At 42.5% G+C, this 16,515-nt stretch overlaps 1 protein-coding gene across 4 annotated transcripts in view; it reads left to right on the forward strand.

Moving 5' to 3' along the window:
* The window catches only part of LOC119391592 (protein spinster), a 104,322-nt gene extending 88,011 nt beyond the window's left edge, over positions 1–16,311 (forward strand). For 2 of the 4 annotated variants that reach the window (XM_049414906.1, XM_037658388.2), the window contains exons 10-11: positions 3,333–3,501; positions 14,891–16,311. In XM_049414906.1, coding sequence (XP_049270863.1) covers positions 3,333–3,501; positions 14,891–14,988 — 267 coding nt within the window. In that variant the 3' untranslated portion in view covers positions 14,989–16,311. Of the gene's footprint in view, positions 1–3,332; positions 3,502–5,985; positions 6,220–14,890 lie in introns of those variants that run through there. The other 2 variants (XM_049414907.1, XM_037658391.2) reach the window with 2 other exon arrangements.
* Positions 16,312–16,515: the final 204 nt, after the last annotated feature.

Genomic DNA, 16,515 nt, shown 5'->3' on the forward strand with positions numbered 1-16,515 from the left:
CTTAACTCCAGTATCTTCCCCCCCTAGTTAAGCACAGATTCTGGGAAGAGTAAGCACATGTGATGGGCAAATAGCTTTGTTGAATCCTTTTATCACATGACAACTTGATTGGTATTATTCAATATTAACTTCACAAACACGCAGCTTCCCTAGAATGGTAGTAATTCTTGGGACACTACAGCACGTGAGCAAAGCAAAGGCAAGAAGGCGGGCACACAGACAGGTAGGAGAGCTGCGACCACTGACAGTAGTTTTCTTGACTTGTAAAAAGATACGGTATACAGATATAGCACAGTGGAAGCATAACGTATTGTGACGAGACAGTTAGCCGATATCTCTTCCCCTTGCGTGTGACGATACCATTTCGCTTCTTTGCTTGTGTAAGAGTGAAACGTTCTGAGGAATGCTTGCTGCTTTACTTTGGTGCCCTTAGGCTCTTAGAGATGTCTTGCAATGCTCTCGGGATAAGGTCAGTAGACCACCTAAGTTATTGAATTGCGTATTTATGAGCATTTGTACCAAAAATAACATTTCCACACACACAGTGGAAAGATGCACACTCCTTTTTTGAAAAGGCAGCTTGTTCACTCATGTGGAAAAACGTTAAACTTCTGTCATGGGTTGTTGTAAAGCACTGCCAAGTGGATATTCACCAGATGTTACAGCATGGAGCTGTTGGTGCAGCATCTTTTTTAGAAACTTCACTGTTACATTGATAAACCATAAGGAAAAACTCGGCTCACCACTAGAGGTTCTCTTGCTGTGTTGTTCTAAAAGAATGTAGCTGCAGTTGCACTTTAAGCACATAATATTCATCTGAAGCTTGTGTATATAGGTAGATGACGTGTGCCTACAAGTGAGACACACATGCTCTTTGTTTATGAAAGCCATATTTGTTTGACGCCTTGTTGTAAGAACTTCTCCCAAGTTGCTTTCACGTCGAATAACTATGGATCTGAAAGTCTTTCTGGTCGACTTGCACAGAGTAATTGTGTTAGTGATTGAGATCATCTTTCCACGCCAGCATATGCATAAAAGTCTGACATTCTCACTCAGCCTTGAAGCTTCAATCATCTGTGTGTCATTGAAACTGTAGCATGACAGCTGTTCACACGGTGTAATGTTTAATCGTGCCCGTTGTGTCAGTCCCTCAGAATTTTTACAGCCGAAATCCACGAGTTCTGTACTGAGTACTGAAACTGAATAACCATGCAGGTACCCCTATGAGAAATGATTGTCAGTGTCATCGTTGCATGAATGTAATGGTGTGAAAATTGAAGTAAACAAGGCACCACAACTGACCTGAAACCTGGGGCTCCCTCTCCCATCTACAAGTGGTACATTAGTGAAGCGGAAGTGTTAAAAAAAAGTAGTGGCTCATGGGACAGCTGTTGTAAATGCAGTGCTTGGCCAGAAAGTCCTAAGTAAGCAACACTGAGACAGTGTTTTGTGCACTTCCACTACTCCGTAAGCGTCACAAGTGACTGATGGCACATTCAAGGTAGTGGCACTATATTTTGTCTGCTTGATTGACTAGGAAGTGATTCTGGAATTGATGCCAAGTTGAACCAACTTAATATGGCTGATTAGACATACCCTGCTAGTATTTATGCCACAAACAGGCTCAGCATCCTTCAAATTTTGAATACTCATAAAAGAAGTCAACATGTATGCAGCATTATAGAGCGGGAACAATCCATCACAAGGGCCCTTAATCAATTCGCCTTCATTCATTCTTTCATAGCGAGGGTCTTGTTCTGACAGGCCGGACTCGTTTAGGTAACATGCAAGGGTTTAGTGATCAGCTGCGAGCTCATAATGAGATCGCATACTCTGTGATGCCTTCTGGCGAAAAAGTGTTCCACACTCGCCGCCATGGCTATGAATTGCACTGGCTAATGCTCCGGAGATTGCACTCATCGCAATACCCAATGAAATGGTTGGGGAAAGGACCACTGCTGTAGCTCAGTGGACCTTTTTTTTAATGTGCAGCGCTGCACTTTTCTCTGGTGGCGAAGTTTGGTGAGAAGGTGCACCGAGCAGAAAACGTCCATGGGAATGTTAAGGCATCATGCAGAATAGTATCCTTTTCCAACATTTCTGCCTACCTTCTGCGGTCATCGGTTGGGACACACTAGCACGTATACTGTTCAACCTTTGGCAAGCATTTCACGTGGATTTTAGTGTCTTCAGCCTGCGACAGGAGCACATAAACAGTGGCCAATGAGTCCCCTCTCTCGAAGGCTATGCCTTACCACCATGCAAACGCCAAATTAGGCATAGCACTCAAGCCCAGTGCACCAATCGCAACAAAGGTAATTGAGATGCCTTTTTGTTTATAAATAAAGCAGTTGACTATAATAAGTGTAATGCTGAAGGATTAGAACCATAATGTGCACATCTTATGCAAATTCTGTCATTTTTTCGAACGTCTGTGCGTTTGCATGGAGGTAAAGTTATTGCCTTTGGGATTAGAGTACAGGAACTGGTTGGGGGTATTTAATTTGCAAGTCACTGATGCAGATCAGTTTCCAGTTTTTTTTCTTGAGAAGCTAGACAAGTAATGACACCAAGTGCTACTACGAAAGGTTGTGACAATGATACAGAGACCTTCTGTGATATATGAGCACGAATGGAGCTGCAGTAAGTGCGGAATCTATCTTAAACAGAAAAATGCCTGTCTCGGCGACGCACTTTCACAATCAAAGTAAAGAATGGCTGACTTACTTGATGTCTCAAGCCTCTAAGCATGATGATAGAACATTAGCATGTATCGGAAGAGATCAGGAAGTTTGTACACTGATTGCTGACCCAAAACAGCCTGAAAACGCTTCATGATGCTGGTGTCTGTCACGGCAACCATTCAAATACATTGCCGTAGCAGACGATAGCAAACCCGGTATGTTTTCATCCAGGCTCTTCGGCCGGCCGATGCTGGTGGGGGGGGGGGGTTCACGTGAGTTTGGAAAAAGGTCCATTGGTAAAGCATTGGACGCATAATTTGAAGGCTTTAGGCCATGACTGGCAGCAAGTTGTTTTTTCGTCCACTTTAATTCCTTTCCATTTATTTCATAATTACTGTACTACAGCTAATGATGTCCCTCTATGCTTGCCTTGGCTTCATTGTCTGTTGCCTTCATTAGGTTATGTCAGACTGAGAACGCACATGCTTTTGGTGACTCGGAAGTACCGAGTGGGCGGTATTAAAGCAAGGAAATACGCAAGACAGGTGACGATTTTTGTTATGTGATAGAAAGGCAACCCATAGGTTGCAACTGCTTTTACAATACGGGGCGTTAAAGTTGCATTTGAGTGGTTTTATGCCTCTGCAGATATACGACGCAATCCTGGCAGGCCGGACGGATGTGTCGGCCCACTTCTTCAGCCTGCAGTATGCGTTGTTCCTGCCTGTTGTAGTACTGGTGGTGGGGAGTTTGTTCTTTGTCGTCCTCTCGTGGCACATTGTGGCCGACAGGGACCGCTGCGCTGTGCTCACTCATGGTGAGTGATCGTTCTGCATGTTGGTGCACCTCGTTTCGCTGATTCATTGTGCATGCTGCGTCTGTGTGTCGTCTTGCCTGCCACTTGCTCATCAGCTGAAGCTAACCCCGGCTCCTGCCTTGCTTGTGCATTCATTGGAGCAGCAGTACTGATGTAGGATGCAGTAGACTGAAGCTGAATACTCAGTTTGAGTTCAAGCCTGCTGCTTGAACACAAACTCATTCTTGAGCAGTATGGTCATTAGAATCACAGGCCATCTCTTGAGTTCAAATTATTAACTCGAATGAAACGGATCGTTTGTAGAAAGGAACTGTTTTCACTTTTTCTCTCTTGTTCAAGTGTCGAGTGCACTTAGGTTATTCCTTATGACATGAAGGTGTCTCTTACCTAAAGCTCCTCTTGTTTTTTCTTTCTTTCTGAGTCCTTGTAAGACTGAGCAGATGGATTTGATGCCAGTCAATACTGGCCAGTCATACTTCTAGGTATTTGCCAAAGCAACTTCTAACTCCGGGCACGTCCTCTCCAACAGTGGCATATTGATTTCTACATTTACAAAGATTCAAATTAATGGCCTGTCTGTCAGACATCACTCACACTGGCAAGTCAATGAGGTCACGTGACCACAGTGGTTGAAAATAGTCACTAAGGTGGAAAAGGCAGCCCTGTGGGCTTATGAGCTCTTCAGCTTGAGTCACGAACATTTTGAATCATTTAGCATTGCAGGAGGAGCACGATATCAGTACACACTGACACCTACTATTTTACGTGGCAGTGTCGGTGCTAGTTTCTGCAAGCAGATGCAAATGTCACCAGTCACGAGACTGTGTTGGCAGTGGCAGTGTTGCACTTCCTGTCTTAAAGCAAATAGGCGCACTATGGGAACAAGGACAAAAGGGCAAAGAACAAGGACAAAGTTTTGCTACAATATGTTGCACTTCCTGGTGTAAGTGTTGGTCATCATAAATGGTTGCCATTCACAGTCAATCACAGCACCGTTGTCAGTCACTGGTGTGAATGGGTCCCTAGGTACATGTGTAAAGGTGTGTGGTGTGGTGGCACTTGGCTGTTTCAGAGATGCTCAAGGGCTCGTCATTCTCGGTTGACGACCCCTTGGACTGCGGCGACGTCACCTCCTGCACTGTGCCCTTGCTGGAAGACAGAGTCGTGCGGAGGAAAGAGCGCGTGCACTGATCTTGCGTTGCGTGCTACTCCGTGCATCCTGCAGGACGTGTGCTCGACCACGTGTGCCTCTTGATCGATTCGCTGCATTCTCCGTGCCGGCTCTCGGAGCACGCTAATCACTTGCGTGTCTCGGCTTTATCGGGGCATTTCACTCATCATAGTAGTGTGACAAGTGTAGCTTGTTGTTTCGATCAACTTTATTGGGAAAACTTTTGAGTGCAGAAAACACATGGCACAAAAGAAGGTTAGACATGAAACCATACCTTTTCTGCACTCGGAAATTGTGTTAGTCATACATCAAGTGGGCCCTAAATAGTTCTTATTGAGGCCTTTTACCACTGATGTCAGAGACGTCTTTACCTTGGATGCCATTTTTGGCAATTTACTATTTTTCTAAGCACTTTAGAATTTACACGATACAAATTTTATGGTTGTGGGCATGTTGTATAGTGCACACGTTTCTTCTACAAGAATTCAATGAGGTGTCACTATTTTATACTCTACAATAGCTTAAGTTAACAAAGTAAATGTTGAAATAAAGGGATCGCCAGGTATTGGTGGTTACGATGGGCTAAATATTACCACAGTTCAACCTGGTCATGCAAAGGTGCTTTGAGTGCTGGAATCATTTGCATTGGTACATCCGTTCATCAACCTTCTGACATTGGAAAATATGGTTGAGAATAAGAGAAAACTAAGCGGGCAAAAAAAAATCAGTCAAGAAAAGCAAAATTGCATTTGAGATGTGATGCAAATGTGACATGCAGTTTTTTGTTGGGAAGATAATTAACAGCACTCCCAAGTATAAATTCTGCGAACAAATTTCTTGCACATTTTGTTCTCACATATGCATAGACCTTGCGTCTTAGTTGTTCATATCAATATGTTTTACGAGTCTGGTTGCTCATTCGTTTCCTTAATTTTCGCCTGGTTTTCTGAACAATACATGCAGAAAGTTTACGTGTGTGTGGTCATACTGAAGGTTTAGTGCCGTCCTATTCACGAATGAATACCTATTGCTGTGCTATGCGAGCATGTGGTTCTGTTGTCACCAGATTCTTTTGTACTTTTGTCTCTGTTTTGCAATCAATTTTGGTATTGATCACTACGAACGCTAGTTACTCTCACTTCATTTCACTTTGCAACATTTAGACAGCATTTAGCCACTTGTGAAATCGTCTCCTTCTAGACATCTTTTAATGTCTCCATGCCAAAACACTCCAGTAGCACAAAATGCTTGGCTCTCACATGCCATATTGTTTTGTGTTTTCTTTTTACTTCCCTACCATTTTATTTTTTCAGTATCCTAAGGCGATACTACGGTGGCAAGTACAATATCAAGTTATTTTTTTTCTATAAAAATTGTGTTGAAAGTCAGCACTAAGTGCCTAAATATAGACTTGGAAGGTCTTGAGGTATTGCAAGGAGCTATTCATACATTTACTACATTAATAGACTCAACCATGTTATTGCGACTATTTGCTATAGTGTAAGTTAGCATGACATTTCAAATGCCATTTCTAGCTTGCATTAAAAAGCTTAGTAGATTGGTTGATCAGCTGCAGAAATTCACTTATTTTTACCAAATTTTTGCACGGTACTTTTGGTGGCACATTTTTAGTAGATTCATAACAGTAATTTTAGGAGACTGTGGCAATTTTTTTTGATCATGTTTTAATGTAATCTGATGTTTTTGCAGAATGGCAGCTATGAAATTTGGCTGTACCTTACGATGTTGGAATTTCGACGCAGACAATTATCAGAGCTGTAGGGGTTCATTTTTAACTGTTATTACATATGCATTATTACGGGGGGTTCAGTGAGGACTTTCTTACATTGCTGCTTCAGTAATAACAAACAGACTTTAAAAATCTCTTTGAACAATTCTTCATTGCTCCCTTCACTGAAGTTTTTTGTAGCCCTTAGTAGGGTTACAAGAATTTTTAGCAGTAGATTTAATGCTGATTAAACAGGATCTTTTCACAAAAAGACGGCCAGCATTGATTCTGAGGCATCTGAGGTTATTTGCGACTTTAAATTCCGGGAATTTCTGCTATATTTACAAAATGCCATGGGTTAGCGCTTAATAATTGCCACATTTGCCTTTTACCCCTATGGGACAACACATTGTCGAACTGCCATTTGCACGAATGCCCTTCTGTAACATGTTTAGAGACTACCTTGTTTTGCATTGTAGAACATACGCTGTTCAAAAAAACTTTTTCTTCTGTGCTCTGTGAAGTCCACTCAAAGAGTGAGCCTTTTGGTCAAAATCCTCTTCGCTGCCAATTCCTCTGCATGAACAATGTATTGTATTATTGCTACATTACCTGTAATGGAGGTAGACCATAAGCACTGGCGCTTTTTCTACTGTAAGCTTTCTTGCTACTTCAAGCAAAGCTGCTCTCGGCATGCAGTTCACACAGGGGGACGTTCTGTAGCTTCGGTGTGCTAGGCTTTGCAGAAATGCTAGCCGACTTCATTGACCTGTGATTGTGCACAAGTGAAGTCGCTACTTTTCATAGGTCCTGATTTAAAAAAAAGTTTATTGGATACTAGGATGAAAAGTTTCGATCTTAGAAAATATGTGTTTGCCTTCATTTCTAGTGCTATTTATGCACGATATTGGGCAGGCTATTTTTGCTGTTGTGGCAGCTAACCTTCACGTACTGTGAACATCATCTATACCCAATTGAGTCTGTATGTGTCTGATTTCACTGAAAATGCAATAACAGTTTGGTGCATATTTGTACAGTCAAATCCACTCAGAACAAACTTATGCCTTCAGTATTATCACAGTGTCCGTCCATCAAACAACTGCCTTGACGTGAAATCAGAAAGTTGTTTAGGTTGCGATATCTAGTTTTTAAGAGCAGACTGGTAGCTGTAGATTTGAGGCTGCCCAGAGCTGACACTTATCACTTAGGCCTCCAGTAGAGTTAAAAAGTCCGAAATTCCGGACGCTTATAGCCTTCGCCATCTGATTTCCCGGACTTTTTACTGTTAACCGCCGACCCAAAGTCACCACCGACGCCGCCATTTTGGTTGTTTTCATTTTCATATCCTTGAGCCCACCATACTCGCATCGCAGGTGTGGCCAGCAGCACCGCCGCACCGCGCTGCGGCTGCCGTAACCTCGAAACCGCACGTGTCAATCCGTTGCCAGCCGTAGCTTAGCCAAGCCAAACCTCAATGTGTTCGTTCACGTGCGGCCGTGTCTGCGGTTGATCGTTTGCTGCTGCGCGCTACCTTCAGTGATCACGTTTTCCGACCTTCAGCATCCACCGAGTTCCTAGCTGTTTCGTGCTGCGCTTTTCGTCGAGCGGATTCGCCGTTTACAGCAATGGCACCGACTGCTCCTTCGTCTTCGTCCGCGCCTTCGAAGCGCACAAAGCCACCTCGTAGGTCACGATGATGACCTGCCATCCGCGGACGTTGCCTTCGACGATCTGCGCGCTGGCGGCGTGTTGATTCCAGCCGAGATAACCCTTGAGGGCTTCGCCGACGCTGACAAAGACCTCGAGCTATGCGCGGAGTTGACCGATGACGAAATCATTCATGAAGTTACGGAGGATTCCGATGACTCCGACACCGAGAACGAAGAGCCAGCTCCTACACAGCCAACGAGCTCGGAGTTGACGCGAGCACTGATGACACTGTCATTGGTGTACAGCGGCAACATGACGTGACTGAAATTGAGGCAGACATAATCGCGGGCAAGCGGACCGTGCAAAAGAAAATAAGCGACTTCTTTGCGCCCGACGTGGCCGGCTGACCTATGAGGTAGTGCCGGCCACGTCGTATTTTCTTTAAATAACGGCTCTTTTCAGAGCCACCTAAACGATGCATTGGCTGAATTGCTATGGGAATCTTGTACTCCGGCTGTGACCCTCTCCGTCAGCGAAAAATACCTACCAAAAAGGTGCGTTTTCACATGCATTCGTAAAGCTGGTAGTGTTGTTGGCAACGAGCACAGAGGTTTAACAGTAGCTTTATAATTACCAAGCAGATATTCATTTCAGTTGGTTTTTCCCAGTACAGAAATGTTCTACAGTGCTGCTTTGTTGCAATATTGTGAGCCACTAATTTGTTGATGTCAGAGCCTTCCAGTCATAAGAAAATGTGCAGTCATTTGACTCATTAAGTAAGAATGGAACAATGCATCAAGTTTCTATTCTTGTGGCTTCATACGTTACTTGTGTTAGGTTCATCATCACGTTTGTAATTATTGAACTGTTTAGGACCATGTGCCTTTGTATGCCCAAATGAACAAAGAATGTCGCATAAAAACGAGAGCAGAATGTCTCGCTAGCCTTGTAGAGTGAGGTACGCTTACCTGTTGTGGCAGTGTTTAAATACACTTGTACTTTACACCCGCAACATGATGCATGCAGGTTTCAATGTTCATGTCTTCATTCGTTGTAAGTATTTCATTGAACCTTCTACTGGTATCATTATACTCCATGCGTGCTACATAACATCAATTATACAATTCTGCATAATATCTTTTGTTGGGATAATATGCCTATTCTCTTTTCCCGGCCAACGTCTCATAGGAGCAGTGTATTTTCATACAGTTAATGTGACCTCGTATTCACATGACATTAGATAACAGGACTTGCAAAAGCGTGCTGACAATGGCGAGAAACTTAAGTTCATAGTTACTGGGAAATTCTGGAAGCAGTGACGTTTCTTGCGTAAGCACCAAACACCTCAATCCACTTGCATCCCCTTTATGCAGGCATCATTAGAAATGTGAAATTTCATTTCACTTCTGGAGCTTGCTGATGTTTTTCCAGTTTTTGTTTCATGATACAATTTTTAGATGAATCATTTTATTTCCTGTTTCTGTAAACATCGTATCAATGAGATTCCACTGAACTTGTTGTATAGTGTTGTATAAGAACATTCAGATCCAAATTTAGCATCTTATGTCAGTGGGTTGGACAATGTTTATAAGCATATGCTGAGTGCTCTTGAAGTTTCTTTCTTAACAAAAGATAGTAAAGAACATTAATATTCAGCCAAGTATTTTTAGAGAGATGCCGATCTCAGGATCTGTAGTTTCACTGGTTGTGGTGTGAGGCCTCATCATGAACCAGATCATTCTGATCAAATAACACTAACCTGCTGGAGTGACTGCTGCCGCTGCATGAGCCGTCATGAAGTCATGGTCTTACGAGCTGACATTGCAGCGTGTGCTTTTTGTCGGCTTGCACTAAGAAGCATAGACATGTATTGAAGTTAAGAGATGCATTATAAAACCCCATTTGGTTGATAAGTGTGGACCCTTCCGCTACAATGTGTAAAAGCATGGGCATAATTCCAAGATAATAAGCAACCATCAGTCCACTAGGCAACTTAACAGCTGTGCCAAGTGCAGCCTCTGCGAGGCATTTCTTGAATGCTTGCACTAACAAGTTCTAACTCTACTATGCAAACGAGCATGTCATGTAAAAGATGATGCCCATCTGTGTGTACTGCATTTCACTAGCCCATTTTTTATGAGTACAGTCAGAGCTTTATATAACAAACACTGTTGTAACGAATGGCATGTTATAACGAAGTAAATAAAAATTTTTGCCATTGGTTCATTGTAAACAATATGCATTTCAAACGAATGTCATGCAACTAAGCTACATTACATCATATGTGGCTCTGTTCTAGTGAAGTCACATATATAAGTTCACCATTAGAAAGTGGTTCGATTGTATTTGCATTTAAAATTAATTTTTTGTGCTTACATTTTATGTTTACTTTTGTCTAAATTATTTAGTACCTTTAGCTAACTTTGTATTTAATTTTACGTGATTCTAGTTTACTGGCTTTTTTCTGTTGATATAGCTTGCTGTTTCATGTTTGCTGTAGCCATCAGTTGCTGTAAAAGTTTAATCTTTTGAGGTTTTTGTTAAATTTACTTGATTAATTCACTGTCATGCAAAATTAGCTGTAGCTCATCCCTTTCATTGATAACTTGGAAGTGCAGTGTACCATAAAATCCCGAGCAAGCGCCCCCCCCCCCCCACGGTGAAAGATAATCGCACAAGATTTGAAGGGAGGGCCTTGCTCGGTTGCGGACCAGAATTCGAGATGGCGGCGAAAGGGCCACTATGAAAGGCGTCTAATAAAATGCTTTATTGAATACGCATACAATTACTTTTTTTATTGAACCGGAGGGAATCCTCGTGCGAAGTTTCATGTGTCATGACAAGGGGAGAAAGATGTTCTTCAAATGTTCTGACAATTTGTGACAACTCAGAATCTAACCCCAAGTCACCACATTGTAGAAGTACTGAAGAAATCAGGCACATGTCTAAGGACTCACAGAACTTGGGTTCCCTGGAGCCACCCTGAAAGATTCTGTAGCAGAGAACAGGTTGAAAAAAAATGGCGAAAGGGGAGGGGAGGAGGGGCGCTTACTCGGTCATTGGCACATAGTTCAAATCTCCCGAAAAGGGAAAGGGGTAGGGGCACTTGCTTGGGATTTTATGGTATACGGTTAGATACAGGTGAGCCAGCTTAGCCTTTTGAAAATTTTCTCTCAAGCAATTGCCCTGCATATTCTGCTATGGGCTTTCGCAGAATGAACAGTGAGCCTTCGTGCTCAGAACAGGAGCAATATTTGCACAACAAAGAATACATTAAGTGGGTATTTTGAGATAGTGTTGAACGTATGAAGCAGAAAATTTGCACTCATGTACTGCTTTTCGTAACTAGATCCTAGTTTTTAATGTTGAAAAGAGTATGTGCTTATTTGTGAAGGAAATATGAGGCTTTATTGACGCTTGTGATCAACCTACACTGAACAATTTCAAGCTGCATTGCCCACCACTAGTAGACTTTCAATACCTCCTTATGCAGGTCACGCTAAAAATGGACTTTGCCTGAGCACACAAGTAATGCTACAGCATTGTGTGGCGCGTCGCCACACTGTTGTTGCATCTATAATTTTGCCATCTTAGAGTATTTGAAGCTCACTCCTCATTGTTCATCAAGATGCAGTGGTCTAGATCAAATTATTGCCAATTTTCTTGAAATCTGGTGGCAAGGGTAAGATGTAAACCACTGCACACTGTTCTGCGGGCATGTAACTTTACGTCTTGGATGAATATCTTGTGTAATCATCTAGATGGTAACCTTCAAAAGGATTATGAGTAGCGTGCAATAGAGAGTAATGCGCCAGAAATTTCAGTAGATTAGGAAGCTGAGTACTGAAACACAATTTTTCTACCTGCAAATTGAGCACAGGATCACGTCACCAACAGAAGGCATCTAACAGTGCTTTTTTTTTTATTGCATAAACATTTAATACCGTTCATGTGCGTAGTTCTCTGAGAGTAGTTGACCATCAGGTGCTGAGTTGTGGGGCTCTTTTGCAATTTACAGAGCTGCACTGTAGAGGAAGTGATGATGATGATGCCGACATTTGGGAACTGTAGGTCCTCTTCGTATCGTGCAGTGGTGGAATGACCACCACCAGGATCCCGCTACAAAGATCGGGCTTACAATTTCCTCATTTGAAGCCACAGTTTAATAGCTATACTCGGTCACAACAAACGACCAAAAAATGACGGCTCCAGCCAGGGCCACCACTGTCCCTCCCACAAAGAGAATTTGCATAAATGCTCCATGCAGTAGCGCTTGTTCATTTTCGTGATGTCAAGCACGTCTCGAGTGTTTCAGACAGTTGACTTTTCCCATAAAGACACACATTTGTGTCTCTGGTTTTAGATCGTAAACGTGCTGGTAAATTTCGTCAGAATTGCTGACATCGCTGCCCTTCGAAACGTAATGTTCTAGGTAGTAACATTGAAGGAGAAGGTACTTGCGGTTTGAGCGGAAACCAGCTAGCACGACCGTCTTTCACAGGTGAAGGACAGGTGCGCCGCAATTCTGTGGGCGGAGCTTACATATTTTCTTAGGTTGTAACCGAGTATAACAAATGGCATGGCATTACGATGAACAAGGACATGCAAGTGTTCGATAGATGGCAGTGAAGTTTCTTCTCTTGTTACCTAATGTCTGAAAACTCAAGTCGTCGGTGGCAGTGAAGTTTTTTCTGTTGTTACCTAATGTCTGAAAACTCGTCTGGTTTTTCATTGCACTGTTTAATATTTTTGTAAGTTTACTGGTGAATGCACCCAACCTGCAGCTGGCTATGTGTCTATTACCAATAGTTATAGATATATTTTGCTGTTACCTTAGACACCACTAAGCATTGACTACCACTCGCGAGTTTACACATGGGGACATTAGAGTTTTGAGACATTAAGATTGAATATGTTTGGGCATTGTCACAGCAGCAAGCAAGCTTTTCAGTGGCACTCTCTTGCTCTCTCCTGCTGTGAAGGCTCAGGTTTGTTGGAAGCACTGCGGGTTCTTTCGTTAAATTGCTGAAGTGATTGTTTTTGTGCTGATCATTACATCGTCTGTATTTTTAATTTGGCTTTTGACCTGTGCTGAGTAAGCAGTCCAGTGTCATGCACATCAAAAGTAGTTGGTATGACACACAGTTAAAGGTATGCAAGTTCTTTCCTGACACTGTTCTTTTCTCCTGATACTACACAGTCTCTGACATGTGCTCATAACCGGTGATCAAGGTTGTGGGTTAGAGTGAAAGTATGGAGTCTATGTGTGTAAAATAAGCCTGTCTCGGGCAGATACTTGTCGTTCTTTGCTGATGATCACCATACATTGACTGCCCCGTGCAAACTTGTGACTGCACATCAGGCTCCCGTTCTGATGCTTAGGCATTGATGCTGTTGCCACCAACTGGTGGCTTTTTTGTTTCACATACGTAAACATGCTTATGTCAATGATGGGAATGAGGTAGACCCTGTTTCACTGTTTATGGTTTCCTTTCCTTGGCTTCTACACACTGCTTCAGTCACTCTGTAACTTATGGAGTCATTAAACATAGATGTGTAGCATGACAACGGAACCATTGCAATGTTTGTTACCTCACTTCAGCAGTTAAAAAGTTGTTCAACTGCAATGCATGGTAAACGCATGGTAAGGTTTTTAAACTATATAAGGCCCAGGAAGTTAACAGCATGTTTCTAAGCTAGGTACTACTCTAACCGCCATAACGCCTGTTGCTGACCATTTGACAGCTTAGCCGGCTCAATGACATGCGAACACTGCTATATTGTAAAAGCACTTCAAGCCATCCTTATTGTACAGGTGTGCAGTCACTGGTACCACGTTACATAGAAATGTTGGCCAGCCAAGCCAAGCTATTTGTCACTACATTCACACATCCAGAATGTGCCATGTTAAGTTGCTCTTGTGGGGTAGTTGGCATTTTCCCTTTCAGAAGACATACTTCAAGCTGCTCAACGAACAAATATTTGCTTTAATATAATCGAAAGTTTTTCTGGTCTTGCATTTTAACTTTCATCATAGCAAATGAACACCCTATTCACTTATGTAAGACTGTTGTCACTTTCTAGAGGGTGTGAGCCTTATATGAGGTAAGCCTACGGCTACCTACTAAAGCCTCAAGCATTGCCTTGTTACATAGTCACCATAATGTTCTGTGTATGCAGTCTCTTATACTTTGATGGTTCCAAAAAGCACAGAAGTCTCGGCCAGTTGGTTCATTTGAAAAGTTATAATACTAGTGCCAAACGTACGGATGACTACAAAGACATTGATAACACTTTTGTTCTTATAGCCTTTGTAACTACCTCATGTGTTTAATTCTATTTTAACCTTGCATATTATTCTTCCCTTTTGTCACAATTGAATTGTGTCCAAAAGAACAACTAACACTACAGATCTAGCACCACAGCATGGCTAACACCATTGCAGCACACCGAATCTGCATTGCATGGTCCAATGGGATATTCTGATGATAACACTGGTCATTAACAGAATGGTAACCAGTGTCACACAGTAGCTGCTTGCAGAAAATGACCACACGCATGTGTTTATATGTGCAACATTCTGTGACGATTTCTTTCCCTAAATTCTAGTGCTCCATAGTGGGTGTGCATGCCCTGCAATAAGGGAGGACTTGCATATGCATGGTACTTGAAGAAATGATGCATGGCGTAACAATTATGTTACATTCAATTCACGTGTCTGTGCCCGTGGTACCAAGGTTTGATTACATTAACATTGCGCTGTGCCAAGATCTGCTCACCTTCCCGAGTCCAGTTCTGATGGATCCCCTTGTTGCTTACCCTTCCCGTTCTCGCTGTAGGCCAGACGGACCACCCCGGTGGCGAGACAGACGCTGACCAGTCGCTGCCCAATGTGGCAGAAGGTGACAGAATTTACCTCATTCCCGAGGACGATTGATACCTCGAGCTGAACGCTACCATTCCTCCGACGTTGGTGGCTGCCCTTTGGTCTGGCCGCTCCTGGTGTGCATTTGTACTTTGCCTAACAGCGCTTCCTCTGCTGTGAGTGCTCAGGCCACCGGACCGGCTGTGACAGCAGTGCAAGATTCAGGGACCAGTGCTTGCTAAAGCGAGCGTTGGATATTACAATGAGCATCGCATACGCTAAGCATTGTAGAAGCAGTGGGCAGTCATTGGGTGTGGTCATCTGCAAAGAACTCTTGCGATTGGTGGTTGACATATCATAGACTGTTGTATGAACTTTGAGCCGTTTGAATGTGAAGTGTGCGATAGTGGGCCTGCCTAAAGCAGGAAGCCTGTACCAGTACCTTTTGTTAAATGGTCACTTTTGCACTGTTTCACGCGGCAATAATTGGTAATCCTAAATATAGCTGAATGTGGCTGTTGCCTAGTCAAGCAATTGTGTGATGGACGCAATTTTTTTGTTAGTGATCATTACAGTTTTCCTGACATAAAGACAAACTTTTGTAAAATATGTATTGCATTGATATAGGTAGTGCTGATTATCAGGTGTTTTTGCATCTGTGCTGACAGTTCGCTGACTTCTCTCGAGCGCGTGCCTCCTACCATCCTGCATACTGCATGTCTCGCCATGACTTGTGTACAAACACCTGAAAATTTATTGAAGGGGTGCATAAGTGCCTGGGGATTACAAGTTTAGCCAATTTTTAAGGTTTACTCTGAAGAAATAGATAGCTTGAAAGTAGTTCGCATGTGAAAGGCTGTTTGTATTTTGTTTTACAACTTCGGGTATGGGAGCTTCTAATGGCATATTGAGATTACGGAGTATTCACTCACATTTGCTAATATCAAAAGAATGTATGCGAGTGTAAACTTGTGCCTTACTGATGAATTAAGATGATGGGGTTGTGAATTGGAATGACATAGTTGGAAGGGAGAAGCCCAAATATTATGGTCTTTATGATGTTGCATGAGGGTGGTAAATACCACGCCCAAAGGAAAATCAGTATAAAGTCTAAAATTTCAAGTGTTTTCCACAGTCAGTGCAAGCTTTTGTCTGTGATTCATAAAGTAGTACTTCCACTTATTTGTCATGGAAACGAAATTTCACATGGCTGATCCGCGCTTGGGGACTACTTCTCTCCTTGTTGTCCATATTTTTCCCCTGTTTTATTGCAGTTGAACTAATTTTTGCAAAGCAACTATTGTGTTTAGAACAAAATGACATGTGTTTTAAATATCCTTTATTTCAGATGCACTGTTTCTAGAAATTTGAGATTAAAATGATATTTTCTTGTGACTATTGTGCATTTTTTCGCATGTCACCCTCGTCGTGCCCTAGAAATGGAGGCATGAGCGAATCGGAAAAGCCAAACAACGTCCGTTCATGTCTGTCATGCACACTCAATTTATACAGCTTAACATACCAATAGGCTTCCAAAGCAACGTCAAGCAGCGCCACTGTTCTTGATGGGAAGTGCCTTCTATGGCAGAAATATCGTAA

The sequence above is a fragment of the Rhipicephalus sanguineus genome, chromosome 4 (genome assembly GCF_013339695.2).
Source record: "Rhipicephalus sanguineus isolate Rsan-2018 chromosome 4, BIME_Rsan_1.4, whole genome shotgun sequence".
In the NCBI taxonomy this organism is placed as follows: domain Eukaryota; kingdom Metazoa; phylum Arthropoda; class Arachnida; order Ixodida; family Ixodidae; genus Rhipicephalus; species Rhipicephalus sanguineus.